The sequence below is a fragment of the Macrobrachium rosenbergii genome, chromosome 43, assembly GCF_040412425.1.
Source record: "Macrobrachium rosenbergii isolate ZJJX-2024 chromosome 43, ASM4041242v1, whole genome shotgun sequence".
Classification (NCBI taxonomy): domain Eukaryota; kingdom Metazoa; phylum Arthropoda; class Malacostraca; order Decapoda; family Palaemonidae; genus Macrobrachium; species Macrobrachium rosenbergii.
Window position 1 is genome coordinate 38,134,249 of NC_089783.1, and position 24,368 is coordinate 38,158,616.

General features: G+C 38.8%; 1 protein-coding gene across 15 annotated transcripts; it reads left to right on the forward strand.

The window, feature by feature from the left end:
- Nucleotides 1–900: 900 nt before the first annotated feature.
- LOC136828797 (uncharacterized) lies at nucleotides 901–23,470 on the forward strand. 15 transcript variants are annotated; one of them, XM_067087031.1, is made up of 10 exons: nucleotides 7,820–8,676; nucleotides 9,103–9,198; nucleotides 9,352–9,508; nucleotides 9,662–9,781; nucleotides 10,619–10,796; nucleotides 10,923–10,972; nucleotides 11,195–11,354; nucleotides 11,600–11,617; nucleotides 18,283–18,427; nucleotides 21,647–23,470. In XM_067087031.1, the coding sequence occupies exons 3-5, from the start codon at nucleotides 9,372–9,374 to the stop codon at nucleotides 10,671–10,673; spliced, it is 312 nt and encodes a 103-aa protein (XP_066943132.1). In that variant the 5' UTR covers nucleotides 7,820–8,676; nucleotides 9,103–9,198; nucleotides 9,352–9,371; the 3' UTR covers nucleotides 10,674–10,796; nucleotides 10,923–10,972; nucleotides 11,195–11,354; nucleotides 11,600–11,617; nucleotides 18,283–18,427; nucleotides 21,647–23,470. The 15 variants fall into 15 exon arrangements, with proteins under 15 accessions (XP_066943133.1, XP_066943123.1, XP_066943132.1 ...); XM_067087025.1 differs by having other exon boundaries at nucleotides 7,820–8,421; nucleotides 8,574–8,747; nucleotides 10,619–10,972; XM_067087024.1 differs by having other exon boundaries at nucleotides 7,820–8,421; nucleotides 8,574–8,676; nucleotides 10,619–10,972.
- Nucleotides 23,471–24,368: the final 898 nt, after the last annotated feature.

Consider the following 24,368-nt stretch of genomic DNA (forward strand, 5'->3'; position numbering starts at 1 on the left):
GCCCATCAAAACTGGTGTTCATTGGTTACCTACTTAAGAGGGACAGAATGGAAAAAAGTTTAATATTAAACCTAAATTCCGGCATTTAAAGTATATTCTGACACAGTAAACCACTTCAGGTGTAACTGCGCGTGCGAACATGAATTAGTAAAAATCAGCGATAGGACCAATATATAGTAAATACATTTGAATAAAGATTTTTGAATACACGTCACTCAATTCTACAATGTTTTCCTAAATATTTATGCGATAAGACAAAGAATCGGTACTTAGAGAGGGGTCTCTCTAAAAGCGATATCATAGTTGACCGTCACAAGTTCATATTTTGACATTAAACCATGTATTTACTAAACTCATTGATTAATACAGTTAAATTCAGCAGAGTTATTCATCTAAATAGTAGATAAAACTGTAACTCTAACCAACAATTAGAGAGGGGCTCACTTTGTGGACCGAAGTAAAGCCGATAGAAAGGGTTTCTCTCATGCAGATGAAAAGTGAATTATTCCTTCTAGAATACTGTGCACACAATATATTTGGTCAAGTGTTTTGTTTTTCTGACAGAAGGAAAAACATATTTCCATTTGTTTCTTATAAAAAGTGGCATGTGAGGTATTACTAAATGTCACTGCACAGTTATTGAGAAAAATTTTAGATTTGAGATACAGTATACAGTATTACTACTGTAATACATATATTTTTTTTTAAATCTCACATGATGTCCCTTGTACGTAACTATATACACAATCAGCAGTAGCTGGAAGGAAATTCTAAAATTCATGGCAGGAATTTTCTTTTGGATTTGAAATGCATTTTGCTTTTTAATTGTTTGCATTCAGATATGCACAGTTTTTCTTACAGACACTAACTAAACACACAAACATATCTTCATTCACTGAATATGATAAGTGATGTCAATAAATTATCAAACATTAACTTCAGATCACACATTTTTGTAAAGAACAAAAGGCATTGAAATATTCTACTTTGCAAACTTTTGAGATAAAGATTTTTAGTAAAGATGTTCTATGGAAATTTTAAACTATGTCCCATATGATTTTAGAAAGCATCTTCATTCCAGGTCTTGGGATATTTTGCGCACCGAAAAACTTTTGATATTAAAAAATACTAATATTTGTTATTTCTGTATGCAGGGCTTTAACACTCATGGTAAGAAGTATTTGGCACACGAGCATCCTCATTATCCCTCTCCTATTTGTAAGAAATATTGTGGAAGCTTTGGCGAAGTGTTGAACATTTTTGGTAGGTCATTAACTGTCACGTATTCAGGTAAGCTGTACAAACCTTAGACCAGTTATTTCATGTAAAATAAATTTTAGGTACATGAAACTTTTGTACTTGTAACATTTTTTCCAGTAGTTTTAACCTCTTGTACAAGAAACCTAATCTGTTTGATATGTTCATACACAGGGCTCTGAAGATGATCGAATGTTAGGGCCATGGCCCTTCCTTCAGTTACAATGTCAAAGGATCACATGATGTTGAGGGCACTGAACTTCCCTCTCTTATGGTCACAGGACACACAACAAGGCTCTGAAGATGATTGGATGCTGGGGATGTGGACACTTCCCTCTATTATAGTGTCAAAGGATTACACACCAAGGTTCTGAAGTTGACTGGCTGATGGAGATGTGAAACTTCCTTATGGAGTCAAATCAAGGCCATGCAGAAGATTGAATGTTGGGGATATGGAACTTCCCTCTTGTGTCAAAGGATCACCAAACAAGGCTACGAAGATGATTGGATGCAGGAGGCGTGGCACTTCCCTCTTATGGCAAAGAATCACCAAACAAGACAGTAAAGATGATCAGAAGTTTGGGACATGGAACTTGTCTAAGAATAAAAAAACTAGGCTTTAAGGATGATCACATGTTGGGGACATGGAACTCCCCTACTTTGTCAAAGGATCACAAAACAAAGCCGTGAAGATGACTGGATTCTGAGACATTGAACTACACTTTTGTGGCTATCACCAAAATAAGCTGTGAAGATGATAGGATGCTGACGGCAGTGAACTTTTCTCTTATGTCAAAGGATCATAAAACTAGAACGAAATGATGATTGGATGCTGGATAAATGAATTCCCTCTCATGTCAAAGGATCACCAAACAAGGCCGTGAAGGTGATTGAGCGCTGAAAATATGGAACATCCCTCTTTTGTCAAAGGATCACTAAATTAGACTGTGAAGATGATTGGATGCTGGAGATATAGAACTTTCCATGAGTTGAAGGATTACCAAACAAGGCCTTGGAGATGATCGCATGCTGGAGATGTGGAACTTCCCACTCGAGTTGAAGGACTGCCGAACAAGGCCGAGCAGATGATCACAGACGAAGATATGGAATTTCCCTATTGAGGCAAAATATTGCCAAACAAAGCAAGGGAAATGATCAAATGCTGGAGACATGGAACTCCCCTCTAGAGTTGAAGGATCACCAAACAAGGCCAGAGAGATAACTGGATGCTGGAGATATGGAACTTCCCTCTCAAGTCACAGGATAGCCCCCTTAAGTCGAAGGATCACCGAACAAGGTTGTGGAGATGATCATATGGTGGAGACATGGAATTTCACCCTTGAGTCAAAGGATTGCTGAACATGGCATAGGAGACGATTGGATGCTGGAGAAGTGGACCTTTCCCCTTGAGTAGAAAGACTGCTGAACAAGGTCATGGAAATGATTGGATGCTGGAGAATGGAGCCTCCCCTTCGAGTTGAAGGATTGTCGAACAAGGCCATGGAGATGAATGGCTGCAGGAGATGTAGAACTTCCCCCTCAAGTCAAAGGATCGCCAAACAAGGTCGTGAAAATGATCAGATGCTGGAAAGTGGAACTTCCCCTTTTGGTCAAAGCATCACTGGACAAGGCTTTGGAGCTGATTGCATGATGGAGACATGGAACTTCCCCTTCGGGTCGAAGGATTACTGAACAAGGTCATGGAATGATCGGCCGCAGGAGATGTAGAACTTCCCCCTCGAGTTGGAGGATCACCGAACAAGGCTGCAGAAATGACTGAATGCCGGAGTCGTGGATCTACCCCGTCGAGTGAAGAATTGCTGAATAAGGCCATGGAGATGACTGGATGCTGGAGACGTGGAGCTTTCCTCCTCAAGTCGAAGGATTGCTGAACAAGGATGTCGAGATGCTGGAGACAAGAAACTTTACCCTTTGGTCGAAGGATCACTGGACAAGGCCTTGGAGCTGATCGGATGCTGGAGATGTGGAACTTCCCCCTCGAGTTGAAGGATTAGCAAACAAGATGTGGAGATGACCAGATGCTGGAGACGTGGAACTTCCCCTTCGAACTGAAGGATTGCTGAACACGGCCATGGAGGTGACTGGATGCTGGAGATGCGGAACTTCCCCCTCGGGTTGACCCCCTCTGGTTGAAGAATCACCATATAAGGCTGTGGAGATGACAGGATGCTGGAGATGTGGAACTCCCCTTCAAGTTGAAGGATTGTCATATAAAGCCATGGAGATGACTGGATGCTGGAGACATGGAACTTCCCCCTCAAGTAAAAGGATTGGCTAACAAGGCAGAGGAGATGACTGGATGCTGGAGATATGGAACTTCACACTTCAGGGACTGGATGCTGGTGACATGGTTCTACCCCCCGAAGTGAAGGATTGCTGAGCAAGACCATGGAGATGACTGGATGCTGGAGAGGTGGAACATTCCCCCTTAAGTCGAAGGATGGCTGAATAAGGCTGTGGAGATGATTGGATGCTGGAGACAAGGAACTTTCCCCTTTGGTCACAGAACCACGGTACAAGGCCTTGGAGCTGATCAGATGCTGGAGATGTGGAACTTCCCCCTCGAGTCAAAGGATCAGCGAGTAAGGTTTGGCGATGACCGGAAGCTGGAGACATGGAACTTCCCCCTTGAGACGAAGGGTCGAAGGATAAGGCCGTGGAGATGACCAAATGCTGGAAACGTGCAACTTCTTCCTAGAGTTGGATTGCTGAACAAGGCTGTGGAGATGACTGGATGCTGGAGATGTGGAACTTCTCCCTCGGGCTGAACAATCACCGAATAAGGGTGTGGAGATGACCGGATACTGGAGATGTGGAACTTCTCCTCAAGTTGAAGGATCGTCACATAATGCTGACGAGATGACCATATGCTGGAGACGTGGAACTTCACCCTTCAGTGACTGGAGGCTGGAGACATGGATCTACCCCCTCAAGTCAAGGATTGCTGAACTTTCCCCTTCATGTCAAAGGATTGCTGGACAAGACTGTGGAGATGATTGGATGCTGGAGATGTGGAACTTCCCCCTTGAGACGAAGGATCGAAGGATAAGGCTGTGGAGATGACCAGATGCTGGAGACGTGGAACTTCCCCCTCATGTTGAAGGATTGCTAGACAAGGCTGTGGAGATGATTGGATGCTGGAGACAAGGAACTTTGGTTGAAGGATTACGGTACAAGGCCTTGGAGCTGATCGGATGTTGGAGATGTGGAACTTCCCCCTAGAGTTGAAGGATTGGCGAACAAGGTGTGGAGATGACCGGATGCTGGAGACGTGGAACTTCCCCCTTGAGACGAAGGATCGAAGGATAAGGCTGTGGAGATGACTGGATGCTGGAGACGTGGAACTTCCCCCTCATGTCGAAGGATTGCTAGACAAGGCTGTGGAGATGATTGGATGCTGGAGACAAAGGACTTTCCCCTTTGGTTGAAGGATCACTGTACAAGGCCTTGGAGCTGATCAGATGCTGGAGATGTGGAACTTCCCTCTCGAGTTGAAGGATCGACGAACACGGTGTGGTGACCAGATGCTGGAGACATGGAACTTCCCATTGAGATGAAGGATCGAAGGATAAGGCTGTGGAGATGACTAGATGCTGGAGATGTGGAACTTCCCCAGAGTTGAAGGATTGCTGAACAAGGCCATGGAGATGACTGGATGCTGGAGATGTGGAACTTCCCCCCTCGGGTTGAAAGATCACCGAATAAATCTGCGGAAATGATTGGATGTTGGAGATGTAGAGCTCCCCCTCAAGTTGAAGGATTGCCATATAATGCCGTGGAGATGGCAGGATGCTGAAGATGTGGAACTTTTCCCTCGAGTAAAAAAATCGTCGAACAAGGCAGAGGAGATGGCTGGATGCTGAGATGGAACGTCACCCTTCAGTGGAAGGATTGAGGGATAAGGCCGTGGAGACGACCAGATGCTGGAGATGTGGAACTTCCCCCTTGGATTGAAGGATTGCCGAGTAAGGCCGTGGAGATGACTGGATGCTGGAGTTATGGAACTTTCCCTTCGAGCTGCAGGATTGCTGAACAACACCATGGAGATGACCGGATGCTGGAGATGTGGAACTTCCCTCTCATGTTGAAGGATTGCTGGACAAGGATGTGGAGATGATTGGATGCTGGAGACAAGGAACTTTCCCCTTTGGTCGAAGGATCACGGTACAATGCCTTGGAGCTGATCGGATGCTGGAGATGTGGAACTTCCCCCTCGAGCTGAAGGATCGGCGAACAAGGTGTGGAGATGACCGGATACTGGAGATGTGGAACTTCCCCCTTGAGACGAAGGATCAAAGGATAAGGCTGTGGAGATGACCAGATGCTGGAGACGTGGAACTTCCCTCTCATGTTGAAGGATTGCTGGACAAGGATGTGGAGATGATTGGATGCTGGAGACAAGGAACTTTCCCCTTTGGTCGAAGGATCACGGTCAATGCCTTGGAGCTGATCGGATGCTGGAGATGTGGAACTTCCCCCTCGAGTTGAAGGATCGGCGAACAAGGTGTGGAGATGACCGGATGCTGGAGACGTGGAACATCCCCCTTGAGACAAAGGATCAAAGGATAAGGCTGTGGAGATGACCAGATGCTGGAGACATGGAACTTCCCCCAGAGTTGAAGGATTGCTGAACAAGGCCATAGAGATGACTGGATGCTGGAGATGTGGAACTTTCCCCTTGGTCGAAGGATCACTGGTATAAGGCCTTGGAGCTGATTGGATGTTGGAGATGTGGAACTCCCCCTCAAGTTGAAGGATTGCCATATAATGTGTGGGGATGACCGGATGCTGGAGATGTGGTACATCCCCTTGAGACGAAGGATCGAAGGATAAGGCTGTGGAGATGATTGGATGCTGAGATGGAACTTCCCCTTCATGTTGAAGGATTGCTGGATAAGGATGGGAGATGATTGGATGTTGGAGACAAGGAACTTCCCCTTTGGTCGAAGATCACGGTCAATGCCTGTGGAGCTGATCGGATGCTGGAGATGTGGAACTTCCCCTCGAGCTCAAGGATCGCTGAACAAGGTGTGGAGATGACCGGATGCTGGAGATGTGGAACATCCCCTTGAGACAAAGGATTGGCGATAAGGCTGTGGAGATGACCAGATGTTGGAGACATGGAACTTCCCCCAGAGTTGAAGGATTGCTGAACAAGGCCATAGAGATGACTGGATGCTGGAGATGTGGAACTTCCCCCTCGGTTTGAAGGATCACTGAATAAGGCTCTGGGCATGATTGGATGTTGGATTTGTAGAGCTCCCCCTCAAGTTGAAGGATTGCCATATAATGCTGTGGGGATGACAGGATGCTGGAGATGTGGTACTTTCCCCTTTAGTAAAAGGATCGTCGAACAAGGCAGAGGAGATGATTGGATGCTGAGATGGAACTTCACCCTTCAGTGGAAGGACTGAGGGATAAGGCAGTGGAGATGACCAGATGTTGGAGATGTGGAACTTCCCCTTGGATTGAAGATCTCCGAGTAAGGCTGTGGAGATGACTGGATGCTGGAGTTATGGAACTTCCCCCTCGAGCTGCAGGATTGCTGAACAACACTATGGAGATGACCGGATGCTGGAGATGTGGAACTTCCCCCTCGAGTTGAAGGATTGGCGAACAAGGTGTGGAGATGACCGGATGTTGGAGACGTGGAACTTCCCCCTTGAGACGAAGGATCGAAGGATAAGGCTGTGGAGATGACCAGATGCTGGAGACGTGGAACTTCCCCCTTGGATTGAAGATCTCCGAGTAAGGCTGTGGAGATGACTGGATGCTGGAGTTATGGAACTTCCCCCTCGAGCTGCAGGATTGCTGAACAACACTATGGAGATGACCGGATGCTGGAGATGTGGAACTTCCCCCTCGAGTTGAAGGATTGGCGAACAAGGTGTGGAGATGACCGGATGTTGGAGATGTGGAACTTCCCCCTTGAGACGAAGGATCGAAGGATAAGGCTGTGGAGATGACCAGATGCTGGAGACGTGGAACTTCCCCCTCATGTTGAAGGATTGCTAGACAAGGCTGTGGAGATGACTGGATGCTGGAGTTATGGAACTTCCCCCTCGAGCTGCAGGATTGCTGAACAACACTACGGAGATGACCGGATGCTGGAGATGTGGAACTTCCCCCTCGAGTTGAAGGATTGGCGAACAAGGTGTGGAGATGACCGGATGTTGGAGACGTGGAACTTCCCCTGAGACGAAGGATCGAAGGATAAGGCTGTGGAGATGACCAGATGCTGGAGACGTGGAACTTCCCCCTCATTGAAGATCGAGATGACTGGATTGGAGTTACTGCACAAGGCTGAACAACACTGGAGATGATTGGATGCTGAGATGTGGAACTTCCCCCGAGTTGGTTGGCGAACAAGGTGTGAGATGACCGGATGTTGGAGACAACTTCCTTGGACGCTGATCAGTTGTTGACCAGATGCTGGAGACGAACTTCCCCCATGTCGAAGGATTACTGGACAAGGCTGTGGAGATGACTGGATGCTGGAGACAAACTTTCCCCTTTGGTCGAGATGACAATGCCTTGGAGCTGATCAGTTGTTGGAGACGTGGAACTTCCCCCTTGAGATGAAGGATCAAAGGTTAAGGCTGTGGAGATGACTGGAGCTTCCCCTTTGAATCGAAGGTTCACTAAACAATGCCAGGGAGGTGATCGGATGCTGGAGACAAGGAGCTTCCTTCTTGTGTTAAAGGATCACCAAACAAGGCAGAGAAGAATTATTTGGAATTTTTCAGATGATGGTATTCACTGATGTTGGTAGGTTTTCCTTTTTGAAACTGATTCAGGTAAGTTCGCAGAATTTCAAGCACAGTTTTTTTTTGTAATAATGTTGTTAAAATTTCAGTCATTTTCTAATTTTTAAATCTTTGCCAACTGTTTATTTGTGAAAAACTTAAATGGAATTTGCCCTTACGAGTAATTTTACATGCCTTTCAGGTACATTCCAAAATTCAGAGCTGCTCTTTCTGTTACCTGTTGTATGCCATAGTGAAGGGAAACCTCAGGCTTTTAAAGAAATCTCAATTCAGCATGTGACAAAGTAATTTTCAAGACTTGGAATAGCAGTTTTAAATTTTCCACAAGGTGGTATTCACTTATGTTGGTAGGTTTTCCTTTCTGAAACTGATTCAGGTAAGTTCACAGGATTTCAAGCACCGTTTTTTTTTTTTATAATGTTAAAATTTTGATTATTATCTAATTTTTAAATCATTTGCTGCCAACTGTTTGTTTGAGAAAAATTTAAATGGAACTTGCCCTTAGGAGTAATTTTACATTCCTTTCAGGTAAATCCCAAAATTCAGAGCAGCTCTTTCTGTTACCTGTTGTATGCCACAGTGAAGGGAAACTTCAGACTTCTAAGGAAATCTCAATTCAACATGTGACCAAGTAATTTTCAAGACTTTGAATAGCAGTTTTAAATTTTCTTTTGGTAGGCCTTCTTATTAGAAGGCATATAGGTAATTCATATCTATAAGCTTGAATTTTACCTGTAAAGATATCCTTGATATATGAATTTCTAGTGTTTTTTTTTATATTTTGTTTATTCACCTCTAGCTGTTTGTATGAAAAAATATTATTTACTAATATTTTCATACACAAACTTTTAAAGGATAAGGTCCATGATACTTCACCATGTTACTGTTTCAAAAGATCTCATAAAACTTGTGTCTGAGGAATACTGAAACTTCTTGGTACTTATAGTTTTTTGGGCTGGGTTTGACTGCCATAACAACATATCTGTACGAAAACAATTCCTCCTCAGTTTCATACTTTTGCACCTACTAATTTTTTTTCTATTCACACCATTTCAAGATCCATGAAGAAGTATGTTAATTCATATCCCAAGACTGGATGGCGTCATCTTCTGAAATGAAGCTCTGGAAGGAGTTGATACTTCATGTAATTTTTGTAAGTATTTATACATGCAAGTCTTTCCTAGTGAGTCCTATAAATTTAGAGTTTTTTCTAAAGTTTTTGAAGTTTTTAAAATTATTATTTAAAAGTTGTTAAAATTTCATGTGTTTATATCTGTACATAAAATAATAATTTGTTTGTCAGCAGGCTGATGTTTGGCAAGAAAGATGAACCAGTGGTACAATATTGAAGTGGACATGAGACCTGGAGTGAAACTAGGTATACCCTTTCATGAACATCCCTTGAAATATATCACTGGTCACACATCATTTTTGGTATACAGTAGTATTATACAGATTCTTGGGTAAGTTTATCCTTTCGAGAAACATCCTGCTATGTTCAGATTTAAATACAGTAAGTTATTTACAAAAATATTTTCATACAGTATATGAAATTTTACTCCATATATTTTAAATTTTTATATGAGAAAATTAATCCATTTAATGTTTATAAACAGGTTACCCAAGGGCAACATACGTTTAGGACATGGTACTTCCTTAGTCTATGGTGTTTATGGATCTCATAATGTATTTATGAAGAAAATTGCAGTTAATTGGTGCTACAAATACCCTTTAAGGTAAGTCTTCACTGTACAAGGGGAACGTGGTTTCTTATAAAAATGTTTCTTTTAATTATGACATTTCTTTTATTTTAAACTAGTTTGACACACCAATTTTTGCATATGCAATGTTAGCATATCCTATTTAATATTCTTCTGCGTATTGATTTCCAGTTTGAGAGATCTTGTAGCAAATTTATTTGATATTTTCTTCTGTAACAAGAAAAAAAGCTCTTGATGGGACTGGCACTTTGTAGATTTTTCGAGCATATTTTCACAGTCCCTGCAGGCAAGGTATAGAAATCAGATAACTTTCCTTTTTCTTAATCATGTACATATTGAGACTTTGAAATGCCCTATAATACTTAATGTTTTGTTAATTTCTGATAATTATGACAAAAACTGTTATCATGAAAGGTTTATGAAGCAAAGTTGCATTCTTATGTAAAGCTTGAGAATATACTGTATTGCCAAAGTAGCAAAGTCGCATGAGCAAGAATAATGAGAAAATTTTGGATAGCAGTGGAGTTCCTCTAGGTAGGTCACTCATTTTAAAATCAATTCAGTTGAGCTCTACATATTTAATTTAGAAATACCTGTGAAGCATAAACTTTTGGTTGTCTTTTTCAGTCATCTCTACTTGGCTACTTTTTATATGAGAAATTTTAGCTTTAATGATTTTGAATATGATTATATGCCGGGAACACAGGATCTTTTTAAATGTTTGTAACTTTACATTCCTACAATTCTTTCAGGTGAGTTCTTGAAATCAGGTTTTTTTTTGTCATGTTGATGTTCAAAAATATTCTCAGCTGGGTAAGTTTTCTTATTTGCATATCTTTTTACTTTTAACAGCTATCAAGTACATCATGCAGTAGATGCAACACTTCAGGGGAACTGCAGCTTTTAAAAGGAATATAAATAGAAAATGGAAAATGGTTTCTCTCATTTTTGTAAGGAATATTGTGGAAGTTTAACCATGGTACAAAACTGTTTGTTTTGGTAGGTTTTTTGTATTGTAAGATGAATTTAGGTAAGTTATGTATGTTTAAGGTTATTGTTTTTTTTCATTGGCATATGAAATATTGACTATTCCTCATATTTATTTTATTTCTACATGTTCACGAAAAGCTAATGCCTTTAATATGCCCTTAAACAGGATTTCAAAATTGCCCATGGGTTGAGGATGTCACTTATCTCTGACAGGAGGTAGGGATTACATGTTTTAAAGAGAACAAAAATTCTGACACTGCCTTTGATGCAGAGTGAGGTTTTTGTAATTGTGCCTGCACTTTAGAATGGCTTTAGAAAATATAATTTCCTCATTTGTCTTTAACTTTCGTTAATTAGTTTTACTGACTAACTTTTATATATCAACTGTTTTTTGCTGTTATCATATGATTATTATTTCATACTTATTTTAATTTTCAGGGTTTTGGAACCAGCAGAAAGCATAATTTCAAGATCTGTTAGCCTAATACAAAGGAAATATGTTATATGTAATCAAAGAGAAATGTTCTTTTCAAAACTTACAATGGAGTTTCTTGCTGTGGAAGTAGCTTTGGATAAATGTTCATTTCGAGTCATTCAGGTAAGTTAGAAAATTGTCATTAATAATATTCTCCATAAAAATTTTATGTGTCAGATTTTAGATTTTTAATTAAAAGGTTAATCTGTTTAACTGTTCATATACAGAATTTCTGATTCTGATTACACAATCAGGAGTTACATATTAATACAGTATCATGAAATATTCCATACCTCTTTTGTTAACTGTTAATATTCATAAATAAATTGTAGATATTTCAGTCTTTATCAACTGAATTTCTCTTTCAGACGTATCGTGGACCAGAGGTAAGTTTTCATGTGGCAGATATAAGACTACAGTCTTTACAAAAGGAATTTAAAGAAATACATCACCAGACAAACTTCATTTCATGAAGGAATATTCCATGGACTTTTGGTCTGGTAACATAGTAATTCTTTAGAGAGGATTTTGTTTTTGACGTGGATTCAGGTGAGTTAATTTTAAATTAGTTTTCTATATAAAATGTCTATGATCAATGGATATTTGGTCCATAAATCTCTATTTCTATGAGAAAAGTGATTGCTTATATATTTTTACAAGCAGGATTTAGAAATTTATGGCATGCAGGACCCATGATATCTCCTTTTGTGAAGAAATAGTGAATTTTTGGTCTTTGGCATCTTTGGTCATTGAGATTTGCATTATAAAAAGAAATTAGGTTGGTTTCAGAAACTATAACTATCCTTTCTCTTGATATGAAATAAGTTGGTCATACAAATGTTTTTCATATATTCATTTACAGGTACTGATATTTGTTTTATTATAATCCCTTCAGTACCTTTTAGGTAGTTTGTCTCCGTCACCTTCCACATATCTGTTCACTGATCCCATTGCTCATCCCTGCTTCCATGTGAAATAAGGTTTTTATGTTTTCAGCTTTTCCACACTGACTGTTGTGTTTTTACTAAGGCTGGATTTTGTATGTTTTCATGTTCTTTTGCTATGCAGCATCATAACTGCCAAGGCCTCCCAGGTAAGGCCTTTCTTGCCTTAATAAACTGTCTCAACAGAGACCCGAACCTCATTTGCAGCAGCTGTCATGAACAAGTACATTTGCCTGTTATCACCAGTAAGATAGGTATACAGGAGATGTAAGATGAGATATTCTTGATGTATTACTTTGCCCCACATGTCATCAACATGGTTATCTTTGCCATCTGGTTATGGTGACAGAGTGCTAGTCCTTGGATGTTTATCACTGTCCACTTTTTGGGTGTTCTGCCTGCACCCTCACTGTCTGCTGGCCAGCATGCCCAAGTTCATAACTACTCTTTTATCTTCCATGAGTGCTGCACACATGCCTTATCTGATAATCTCAGTGTTTCAAAACCAGTCAAATGGCTAAGTCCATACCATATGATGCCTTGCATGTGGCTGTTTGGAGTAGACTGGTTTCATCAATGAATGACTTAATGGTGACACAGCCGATGCAAATAATTTATGTGACTGAAGTATTGTTTCTTGTAATGACCACTCCTCTTGCAGTTATCATGACTGTACCAGTGACTTCTAAACCAATGATAAACCCTTCACTGATAAAGACTGATTGTTCAACTTTCACTAAATTTGAACCTCCAGCTGTGTTGGATCTGTGGCTTAAAGACATTCCTCTTCCTGGTCCTAGTCACAGATGATCACCCAACTCCTGAAGACTCAACAATGGTCACTGTATGGATAGAGATTCAATTTCCCCCCACTTTGAGTCTTCCTCATAAGTTTCTTTGGCCTCGAGATTCTGCGGGGGAGAGTGATTGTTTGTTGGAATCATTCCTCATCACCATGGGTCACCAGCCAACGAAAAGTAGTCAAGCTTTCTTCTTCAAGGGTAGTGCGATCTTTGCTAAGAGGAGGCAATTGTGCACTTTACACTATCTCTTCCTCATTGCTTTTCTTCCATAATGCATCTTTGCCAGTGACTTCTGCAGTAACATCAAAGAGGCAAAAGGCAGTAACCATTGCCAGAGAGGCAACCGGCACCTGTTACCTCAGAGAAAGATCATCATCAGAGAAGTTTATATATTTAGTAATATCATAAGTATGGTAATTTTACTCCTCCATTTTTAGTTTGTTTGTTAATTCAGCCATGGTTCAGACTTACCAACAAAGTCATTCAAAACCCACCAGATTTCCCACTGTCTGCAGTGCTGTTTAAAATTAACCAATAAGATATTCAAATATACTTAGAATGAGCAGCTTTTTTTTTTTTGATAAGTTGACAACACTGCTAAGAACATGGTGTACTGTTGTTTAGGATAACATATTCCCAGAGCTACCAGTAATGTGTCAGATGGTGTGGCTGAGCAGTTAAGAGTGTGAATCCATGAAAACAAAGTCCTCTCTACTTTCGTCATTTTAAACATAGTTTAGGTTATTGATTGTAGGCAGTGTCAGACTACCTTTACTCAAGAGATGTTTCTTATAACTGAGTTGACTTGTAACCACTGGACACAGTATTCATGACAGGCAATGTATCACCAGTGAGGGAAGATGATGGGATTTATAATATTCCACTCCCTCATAATTGTCTCCCTCTTTCACTCATGTCACCTTGGGATTACGATTTACTATTTATCATGGATATTAAGTGTAACTACTGATTTCCCTCACCTGGATTCTCTCACCAGATTTAAATACCTTGCTTTGCTTACAATTAACACACCTAAGAGGTACCTAAGCATTGGTGCCTGACACACCCTACGTATTCTCCTGAACCCTACAGGCATATGCAAACACTTTGAGGCACTCAGAATCACAGTCTCCCAGATACATGGTTATGGCATATAATATGATTAATGATTTTATGGTGAGATATTGTCTATAATGCAATGCAGTATTTTCATACAAAGCATCAATCACGTGAAAAGTGCTCTTCTGTTATGAATCTTGATTTTTCATCTATAATTTACATGAAAAATGAGAAAGGTGATTAAAACTTAGATGAGGTCAAGGCTGCATTATCCTACCAAGACTGCCTTTTAGAAGGCTGTTGAGCTTGGCGAACAGTTGGGACACAAACCTAATAATGTACAAGACTATTGTATTATTTTGCTCATTATGGATTGAAATTAATTTGCATGCTTTCAGGTATAGGATTTTGAGAATGCTTTAGTTTCAAGGAAACTTTGGAGATGATTTCATTGTTGTATATTTCATTTATTTGTGTAATTGCTCAGAAGAGCTCAAGATTTCAAAAGTTAACCTTTAACATTTTGTACAATACTTTGCTTTGGACGTTGTGATATTGATCCATATACAGCAGTTAACTGAGACAAAAATAGCTTCCCTAAAAGCATTGTGATATGTTTTGTATGATTATTGTGCAAAGTTGATACTAATGAACATTGGTATAGCATCTGATTTAGCAGTACACTAAAATGTGGAGTTTGAGTTATGTACTGAAATAATTTAGGAGTTACTTGATTGTACAGCATTTTAGCTACAAATGCCATTTGCAAATCTGTATCAAAGTACAGTAATCATGAAAGGAGTAACACACTTAATATTACTGAGCAGCTGCTTCAAAGCTTAGAACAATACCACAGCTGACCTGTGCATGGTTCTTACATAACCCCCTGACAAATAACAGACCAACTATAGCACAAGGAAAAAAATACTACATGAAGTCCACAGATGAAGTAGCAAACATAATGCTGTTACCTTCCACCTTCCCTCCCTCTTTCTAACTGAACCATCAGTCTGGTTCTGGAGAGCAGAAGTAAAATTCTGTTTCCAAAATGCCCTCTATCCAAAAGGTGGATTACATCCTCGAAGCAATCCTAGATGCCCTCCTTCCCTTGTATCTTTTGCCAGCTAGACACATGCAGTGGGAGGATCAATAACAAGGACCTACATAAGTTCCTAATCGAATATAATATTGTATTCCTACACCATCCACCCACACAACTGTCCTTCAACTTGCTAAACACACCACTAGGAGACATGATGGGAAGAACTTCCTGGGATGAACATAGGACACCTGACATTTCAAGAACTCTACACAGAGGGGAAGCTGAGGAAGGTCAACCTGGCAAGGGAAATATGGTTATGATGCTTGCCAACAAACATCTGAGCAGACATCAGACACAGCTATTGAAGAAGGCCTCCAGCGAAGACAGATAAGACAATGACACAAAAAGCAATTATGTGCACACATGTGCATTCAAGCTGGGGCAAACGGGGCACCTACATTCACCTGTGGTCTGCATATGCCATCACGAATTTGGGAAGGTAGCCCAGAACTGCAACCCTAGATGCAGTTAAAAAAAAAAATGAGCAAGACAGCCATCCAAGAAAATAAGTGGCTGCCACAACCCTTACAAGTGGTACTTACTTGCCAAGAGCCATCCAATTTCTTCACCTTATGGAGTGGGGAGCCTCAAGGGCTAGATGCTATCTGCAAAGGCCATCTGTTTCATTCCCTCTAACACTTCTTCATAGCAGACATTTTCTCTGAGATAGGTAGTGTAATTTTGAGTAAGGCAGGAGCCTGTCATCTTCATATGGTGGTACTATATGCCATGCTTTGCTGGTATCCAAGGAGTTTGTTTGAGTTCAGACTTGAGCATATTGGGAACTCTTGTAGGAGGGGATGCAGGGCTGCAGAGACTACCAAAGAGACAGCCAGCTGCTTGTATCCAGTTTTGAGTGGCATCATCTGGGAGAAGGCAACATCTACTAGCAATACGTAGTGTCTAATGCAGTCTGTGCTAAGCAACAGCATCTGGATGTCAACATTGTTGAAGTCTCACTAGTAAGTTTTTCATTAGATGAAGGGTGATGGTCCAGTGGTTGCATGATGGTATGGGGCTGCTGTTCTTACCCACTAGAAATAAGCTGCTGTTCAGGGGCATCCAGTAGTCCTCTTTCGTCATGGGCAGTGTGGACTTGAAAGCACCTGTGTTCCCCTGGAACATCCTGCTGGAGGCTGGTTGGTGATGTAAAGTCTGGTGGAGTGGTCATATGCTGGGGTTGTGGCAGCCACCATTTTTTTTCTAGGTGGCAGCCTGCTCGATTTTTTTCCTAAATGCATTCAGGGTCACAGTTCCTTAGTACTTAATCAAATTTATGGTGGCACATGCAGATGACAGGTGTCACTGCTCATATGGTCGTGTCTTCAAAGCATTGGCTTGAGTCTTGTCCTGGAAGTCCCTGGCCTCACAGATAGTACTGGAAGTGTGTTGCAAGGCCCTGGATTCTTCCAGCAACTTCTCTGCCTTATTTAACAGGTTTGCCATGGGGATGCCTTCAGCCTTGGGAAGGATGGCCTGGATGTTAGTTGGAAGGCAACAAATGTGTTATTCCCTTACCAGGTTTACTTTCATGGGTCTTCCATCAGCATCAAGTTCTGGTAGAATATGGAGGGATTTGAGTCCATGCCAGGATGGTCTGTCCATTTTGTTCCCCACTGAAGTGTTCAGCAAATCGCGAACTTGTCGCACATAGGTGAGGGCAAGAGGACATCTGAAACCTACTTGAGAAACATAGTTGAGCTTCTTTGCTGAACTTGTGATGCTGTGGAGACAGAATTGTATAGCCACTCTTTAGAACCAGTTTGTTCGTCCACAGACATCCTGTGAATGTTTCCTTGCCAGATTTTCTTATGGCAGTAGGCACAGCCACTGGTAGTCTGTTAGCCCCAGGAGTCAGGTGCAAGAAGTGTGCTAATGAGATGATCTTCAGGCCCTCGAGAAAGAGTGAAGCCAGAGCCTAAATGCCACAATTAGGCTTTTGGTGCATTTTTTTAAGGTAAGCATGGACTGTAGTCAGTCCATGGATTACCAGGGTTGATATTAAAACCATGCTCAATTAAAAGCAAGCTTGAGCTGAGGAATTATTTTCAGTCTATTAATGGCTTTTTCAGTTGTTAGGTATGGGTATGGTTAGTCTTGAATTACCAGGATTAACTCAAAAACCATTCTGTGTCTATCAAGCTAGTGGAGGGCAACTTTGCACAGTAATCTCTCTCAAGAGAACTTTAGCACCATTTTCAATCTGTAGGTTGCTTCTTTATGGATAGTCCATTGGTCACCAGGATGTTCATGCAAGAACTATGCTGGCCTACTTGGTTGCTCCCAGGTCATCAGGGTAGGGTTATTCTTACACAAGATTTAGGAGATAACTGACACATATTGATATGCCATGCAGAAGGAGGGCAATGCTGAACCTGGCAGCCAAACCTTGGTTTAACTGTACAGGAAAAAAATGGAAAGAAATGAAACAATAAAAAAGATTGTAAAAAAAAAAAAATTCAGAATGCCTGATTTCAAAATAGTGAAAAGTAATTCTACAAGGTTTACATAAATAGAGACCTAGAGGCTTAGAAATATTAACTGATGTGTACCTCAACATGACATATCAAGCACTATTTGTAGTGAAAAGGCAATTATTTTCATGAAGTGTGGCTGTCACAAAGAAATATATAAGAAGACTCACTAAACTCCCTTTACATCCTTGGTAATCATAAGATTGGGCTGTTGTAATGGTCTTGATTATTTTCTACCAGATTACATACTGTATTGAAGTACATGATCATATACATAATAAGTGAGCTTCACTGGCAATCTACTAAGGCAAGAACTGGATCAACATTTATTTTGTGTATTGTAAATACAGTACAGATTACAATACTAGTGTCTTTAAACACAATAAGAGCATAAGCTATTTTTTTTATCACTGGGTATGCTTGACAGTTAAGAAATTTATAGACAATGACATTTCATTTTTTTGGGTGGTACAGTGTAGTACAAAATAAACAGATCTAACATAGCAAGATATTCAGTATCAAAACAATCATTGCTATGTATTATATACCAGTGTTTTGTGAAATGCCTTAGTTATTGACTCTTGGCTCAGATGAGCTTGGTTTGATATAGAAAAACAGATGAAAACGGCTGTGAAATCAAATCACCAAAAAAAAATTTTTTTTTTTCAGATTGCAAGAATCTACAAAGAACACTGGAAGCAAGGATTCCTACATTTTAGAAGATTTATTGAAGAAACTTGGATCAGTTGGATGAGGTGAATAATGCTTATTTTCTACAAGAGATCATCAGTACCTTATATGGAGAGAAACTCAAGTAGGTAAAGCAGAGATCTGTTAGTTTGTCCAGTTGAAGTAATTTGACCAAATGCTGAGATAGTTGCAAAGAATGTAAATGTCATGAACTTCTAAGTTTTGTACTGCCTTGATCAAAACAGCCATTTGACTTTGAAAACGATTGTTGAAGGTATCTTTAGCTAGCATGCCTAGCAAGCAAACCTTTTTTTCCATTTAAAAATTATACTGTGATATTAGTGACAAACTTTTTCACACACTAACATATTGATGCAAAAAAAGAGCACCTCTTATTTCACTTAAATTAAATACCTTGTGCAGTATAATAGTAGCCACACATTAAGAGTGGACTAAAATAATGTACAGTACTAGGGAAAGTCATAATAGGGAACATTATACTCACTTCATCACAAATATCTTAGCATTGAATGAATTTTATGGTGTGTATGTTTAGATATTTATTACCCCTAAATTTTGTGTTGTAACTTCCCAGAACTCTATTGATTTTCAAATTAATTTTCATGCCAAAAAATGCAAATGTGTTGGAAGTATTTCATGACCTTTACATCAAACGTTTAGGAAAGTGAATCAGATATATTCTTGGTTTAGTATGTCAAGGAAATATTTTGCTTAACATTTCTTTGTTTTAATATTGCAAACGTTTTGTTTGGTGCACAATTTGTGCTTTTTAGAGTATCTAATTATTAAACTATTTAGAATAGGAGGTTTTTCTCTGATATATGAAGTTATTAGCCTGGGATGGTGTGTGGCATCATTCACCAGCACAACCTTTACACAAAGGACAGAGATTTAGGTTCCTGAGAGGTATGCACACCCTGGCACCTAGGTACAGAGTGGCATGGATACAGGTTCTCGAGGTATAATCATACTGCTAAATAGGCAATGGTCATTGAGACCTGGAAAGGTAGCTCATATACCACAGTATCAAAATAATGGATAGAAAAACCACAGCACACTTTGAGATAAGCATTGCTTCCCAGTTATGGGATGTCCAATTTTCAAAAAATCATATTTGTCAGCATGACAGACGAGGGACATATGGACTTGGTGATAGAAATATGGTAATTTAGCCATGAAACTCTTGTCCGTGATATAGAGAGCATTAAACTGGAGTGGGTAGAGCAGAGTTATGTTGTAGAGAAAGTCATGGGATGCAAGTGTGGTTTGTAAACCTCTCTGATTACAGACTGATCATGCAAGGAAGTATAGCTCTAGAATATCAGGTTTAGTATTTGGAAGAACTCCAGTTGGTAGAGAATAGCTCTAGAATATCAGTTTTAGTATTTGGAAGAACTCCAGTTGGTAGATTTTTATGTATACAGCTCAAAAGGACAGGATGCTGTACACCACAATGATTCACAAAGTTCCAGCCATTGGGTGCCTGGCCAGCCCAGTACTGTTTATACTTGGATGAAGGTTTTTACAGCCAGACAGTCACGGAATTTCTTGGTCGTGACAATTCACACAGAAATCAGTCAGTCTAAACACATGATGGCCACTTACAGTTAGATGAGATGAAACTGGTTAGTGGGTTAGATGATAATAAGGTTGGTTGACTAATGGCGCCATTGGACAGTAGGTAAAACACTGAGAAAAGTATTTTCTCTATGAAGTAGATGGGATGTTTTCCAAAATAACCCAGATACGCAAGTACTATCATTGACAGAGAGGCTAACTTTCATAGCAAACATTGATGAAGGCAGTCTTCAAGCTTTTGAGCTTATAACTTCAGCCCTAGGTACACATTACTGACAACAGGGAACTAAAGGGCATTTGGAATGGGTGAAAATAAAGTGGCAGAGGCAGCTAGGATGTTTGGTATTGGTAAGGAACCAATAAAACCTTGGCAACATCCTCTGCATGGTTATTATTGGACATGACCTATAATCTATGTGCTGCATTCTTTAAATCATTTGGAGCTACAGTTCCCGGTACAAATTACCATCATCTTTTATATTGGATAAGTAATAATTCTACTGGGCATGACACTTTTATGTTTTGTAACCCTGTACAATTCAGAAATCAATTACTAATTTTCAAGTGTTTTTCTGAAATAGCGGTGAATAGAGCATAGATTTTTGGCAAAGAGAAATTCGTTTTATGGATCCATAACCTATAGCAGACTGGGATTCAAATTATTCCTTACTGGAGAGGAATCTTGCTCAATGAAATGATGAGCCAGTCTTGATTACCATGAACAGAAATAGTACAATGTAGTCCAGCAATGTTAAAAATACTTTTTTACAACAAATGCCCTTGTTACTGGTGTCTTTACTAACTTATGACTACCCATTTCAACAGAATTTCTATTTATATCAAAGAGTTGGACTGTAATGTAGGTAAAAGGAAAAATTAAGTTATCATTATCCGTGTGTGGAGTCATCTCTTCTTACTGAAGATTTTACTCCATGGACTATGGTTTAGGTGAAGAGAAAGAAAGGAAATAAGTAGAAATTAGATTTTATTACAGTAATTACTGTGATTGAAAAAATAAGCTTAGAAAATAAGTGAACATTTTCCAGTGTCTGAAAAAGAGGCCAACAGACTATGAAAAATGATTAAGCATAGAGCCCTTACTATTTTGGAAATTTTTACTTTGTTTGCAACATTGCTATAATGGAAGAAAATTGCAATATTTTGCGATTTTTTACCCACATTAATAATTAGCCAGTAATCTGGTACAATCCTATGTCAAGAGAATATGAAAAATCTGTGTTCTCTGGCAAATTATCAGTTAATATGAATAAGCTTCTGATTTTCCTTTTGACTCCTGGAGATGATCTGTGGAGCACATCTTTTGGTGTTAGATGAAAAACATGCCCAATAAAGAGTCATTGTTTTTCATTGACAATTCATTCTATTAGTCGGTACTCCTTTCATGGATGACCTTCCTAAGGACTTTCTTGTGATATCCCTGTAAGCCACTTTACCTCTGGCTTGTCAAATCTTGAAGCTTGCACAGCTGCACTTGGCCTGGTTGTGAGGGATAGTGACTATATATTTCAAATATCTGCAATGTTTCTTTACATTCACTCCTCATTTGTGTTCCTTTGTTGTGTCATATCACTATCTTTAATTTTTTTTTTTTTAAGAACATCAGTGTTGCATTGACCTTACCCTTATATTGCCAGATAGAATTATCATTGATACTGTTTAGATTTGCTTTTTGCATTCTGAAACTTCTGATATCTGCAAAATTATATGTTGCATTTCTTTACAGGAAATGCAACAGCTAGACTCATCTGGGAACAAGAGTGAACTAGCTTCTAACTCGCCTGCTTAATATAGATCAGTTTTGCTTTGTAACCATAACTGGTACACCATCTGAAAGTGGTGTAAATTAAAAATTTTTTGCTTCTTTTGTTACATGAAAATTAGTCATATGATTGGTTATAAGAATGTTTTGGGGTTTCATTTACCTTCAATATTAATGCCTTCTTTTTTTTCATGGGAATTTTTCTTCATTACCAAGAGATCAAACTAACTCATTTCTTTTTGAGTTTCATCCCTTTCATTATTTCCATAAGACTGGTTCTAAAGTAGTCTTTTCTATTCCCTAGTAATTTATCTACCATACTCTATAATCATTATTTCCATAGAGTTATAGGTACGTTACTCATGCTAATTTTATATTCTTCCAGAATCATGCAGTTTCTAACATTATCATCCCAACTATTTGACTAATATTAAGTTTTATTAGAAACATTAAATGATAGAAGAGCCTTGTCAGTTGAGCATCTTATCATTGTCTTTGGATATGTTTGCATTTTAAAAATTTTATATGCTAAGTTTTCCTGTAAGAAGAAATATATCCTCACCAAACTTGACAAAATCATGAAATTTTGGAAATGCTAAGGACAGTCTCTTCTGTTGTTTAAGACTGGTTTTCAGTTTTATTGCTGTAAAATGTTTGAATGTTTCTTATAATATAGTCTATTCTATGCATCAGTGAAGAAACAACTTCTTACATGAGGAAAAATATACTATTTAAATTATTTTCATTTGATAAAACGAAAATGCTGTACTTTAACCATTCACTATTTGTAACAGCAGATTTTATTAAAAAAAAATTAAAGTAGTTGGTGCACTACAGTTTGATTGGCTGGACTTCGAAACCACATGGACATTGCTCGTAAGGATAATTTGAGTCGTTTTATGTCAAATGAATTTGTAGTAATACAGTCATGAAGTGCTACGTGGGAATGTTATTTCACCTTTATTTTTGGCCCTCCTTTTAGATTTTGTAATGGAAAAATAGTTTACGACGAAAGTGAATGCTTATATTGAAATAATGACAAAATTGATGCATAGTATGTGCAGACAATGCTAAACACTATAGGATTCACCAATGTTGCTTAACCGAGCGCATCATATATTTAGAGATGGAACTCAATAATAGGAAAAACAGATAATAAAGACAGGATATGAACGTAAGACGACATAACATTGAAGGAAAAAAGGATTAATGAGACTGATATTTAGTACAGGGTCTCTTGAGTTGGAATTTAGTTTAAGACTAAAACTTAAATCAAACAATCTGGAGAGTGAATAAGATTTGGAAATAAGGTAGAATGAATTGACTGAAAACGTAAGATTATTCATGAGTCTAATTTGGTCTTAATTGCTGTATGAGCATGAACCTTGGTGTGACAATGAAACTACCAAAGTTTCTGCTAATTTTAAGATAAAATTTCCAGAAGAATATGGCAGGAAAAGTTGGGAAATGATATCATAAGCAAATTGTAAGGAAGTTCCATATGCAGATGAGATAACAATCAACAGAAGATGGGGATGGCTTGGACATGTCCTCCTTACAGTTTATTTTAGCTGGGCTCCTGTGAACGCCATTAGAGTTGGAAGACCCAGACCTATATGGATTAAAGCTATGGGAAGGAAGGCTGGAGATTTGTGAAAGACAAAGCACAGGAAAACATGGGTGGCAGAATTTCACACAGGCCCTTTGCATCCTGCACCTGATCACCTGTACAAATTTTTAGTGGAGTCCGCCAAAGAGTTCATCCTCATTTCTCAAGAATAACACATATTTTTAGTGGGTGTCATGAGCCAGTTTCTAGTATCAGTAAACTGTTCCTTTTGTCAGTAGAATATAGTTTTATTAACTTTTACACTCATGGTATGAAATGTTCATGCAGTGAAAACTTTGTTCTAATTTATATTATTACATTTCTATTCTTTCAGTCCTTTGCAAAGAAAATTTTTTACCTAAATTTAGTTCAGCGTAAACAAAAACTAAGAACAATAAAGCGTTTTAGAATGAGCATCTCCAAAGTCGGATCCCTCATTGGTTAGCACTGGCTTGCTTTGCAGCTAGAAAATATAGCGTACTAATAAAAACACCTGATAAAAGGTGAGATATCAGAGGGAAATCATTTTCTGCAATAATGGTTGGTGACCCATTGGCCCGAAAACTTCCCTTTAGGATGTGTAGGTTATATTGATTATTGTTTCTGGTTGTTGATGTATTCTTTAACTGCCAGTGTAGGCTATTATTATTATTATTATTATTATTATTATTATTATTATTATTATTATTATTATTATTATTATTATTATTATTATTATTATTATTAACTGGACTACTCAGTCATTATTTTGTATGTGTGTTTGAACAGAAATTGTGAAAGACATGTGGCTGGTGAGTTGTAGAGAATAAAATCATTATATCAACTTGGATTTTATTTCTTAACTCAGACATTCTTCATATTGAAGGGATTTTGTTTTCAGTTAGACTCATTTCCTTAGCTTTTATTATAAAAGTTTTACTATTTATGATGATTGTAAAATATATATATATATATATATATATATATATATATATATATATATATATATATATATATATATATATATATATATATATATATATATATATATATATATATAATCCTTTGTAAACAAAATATTCTTTTTTTGTATGACAC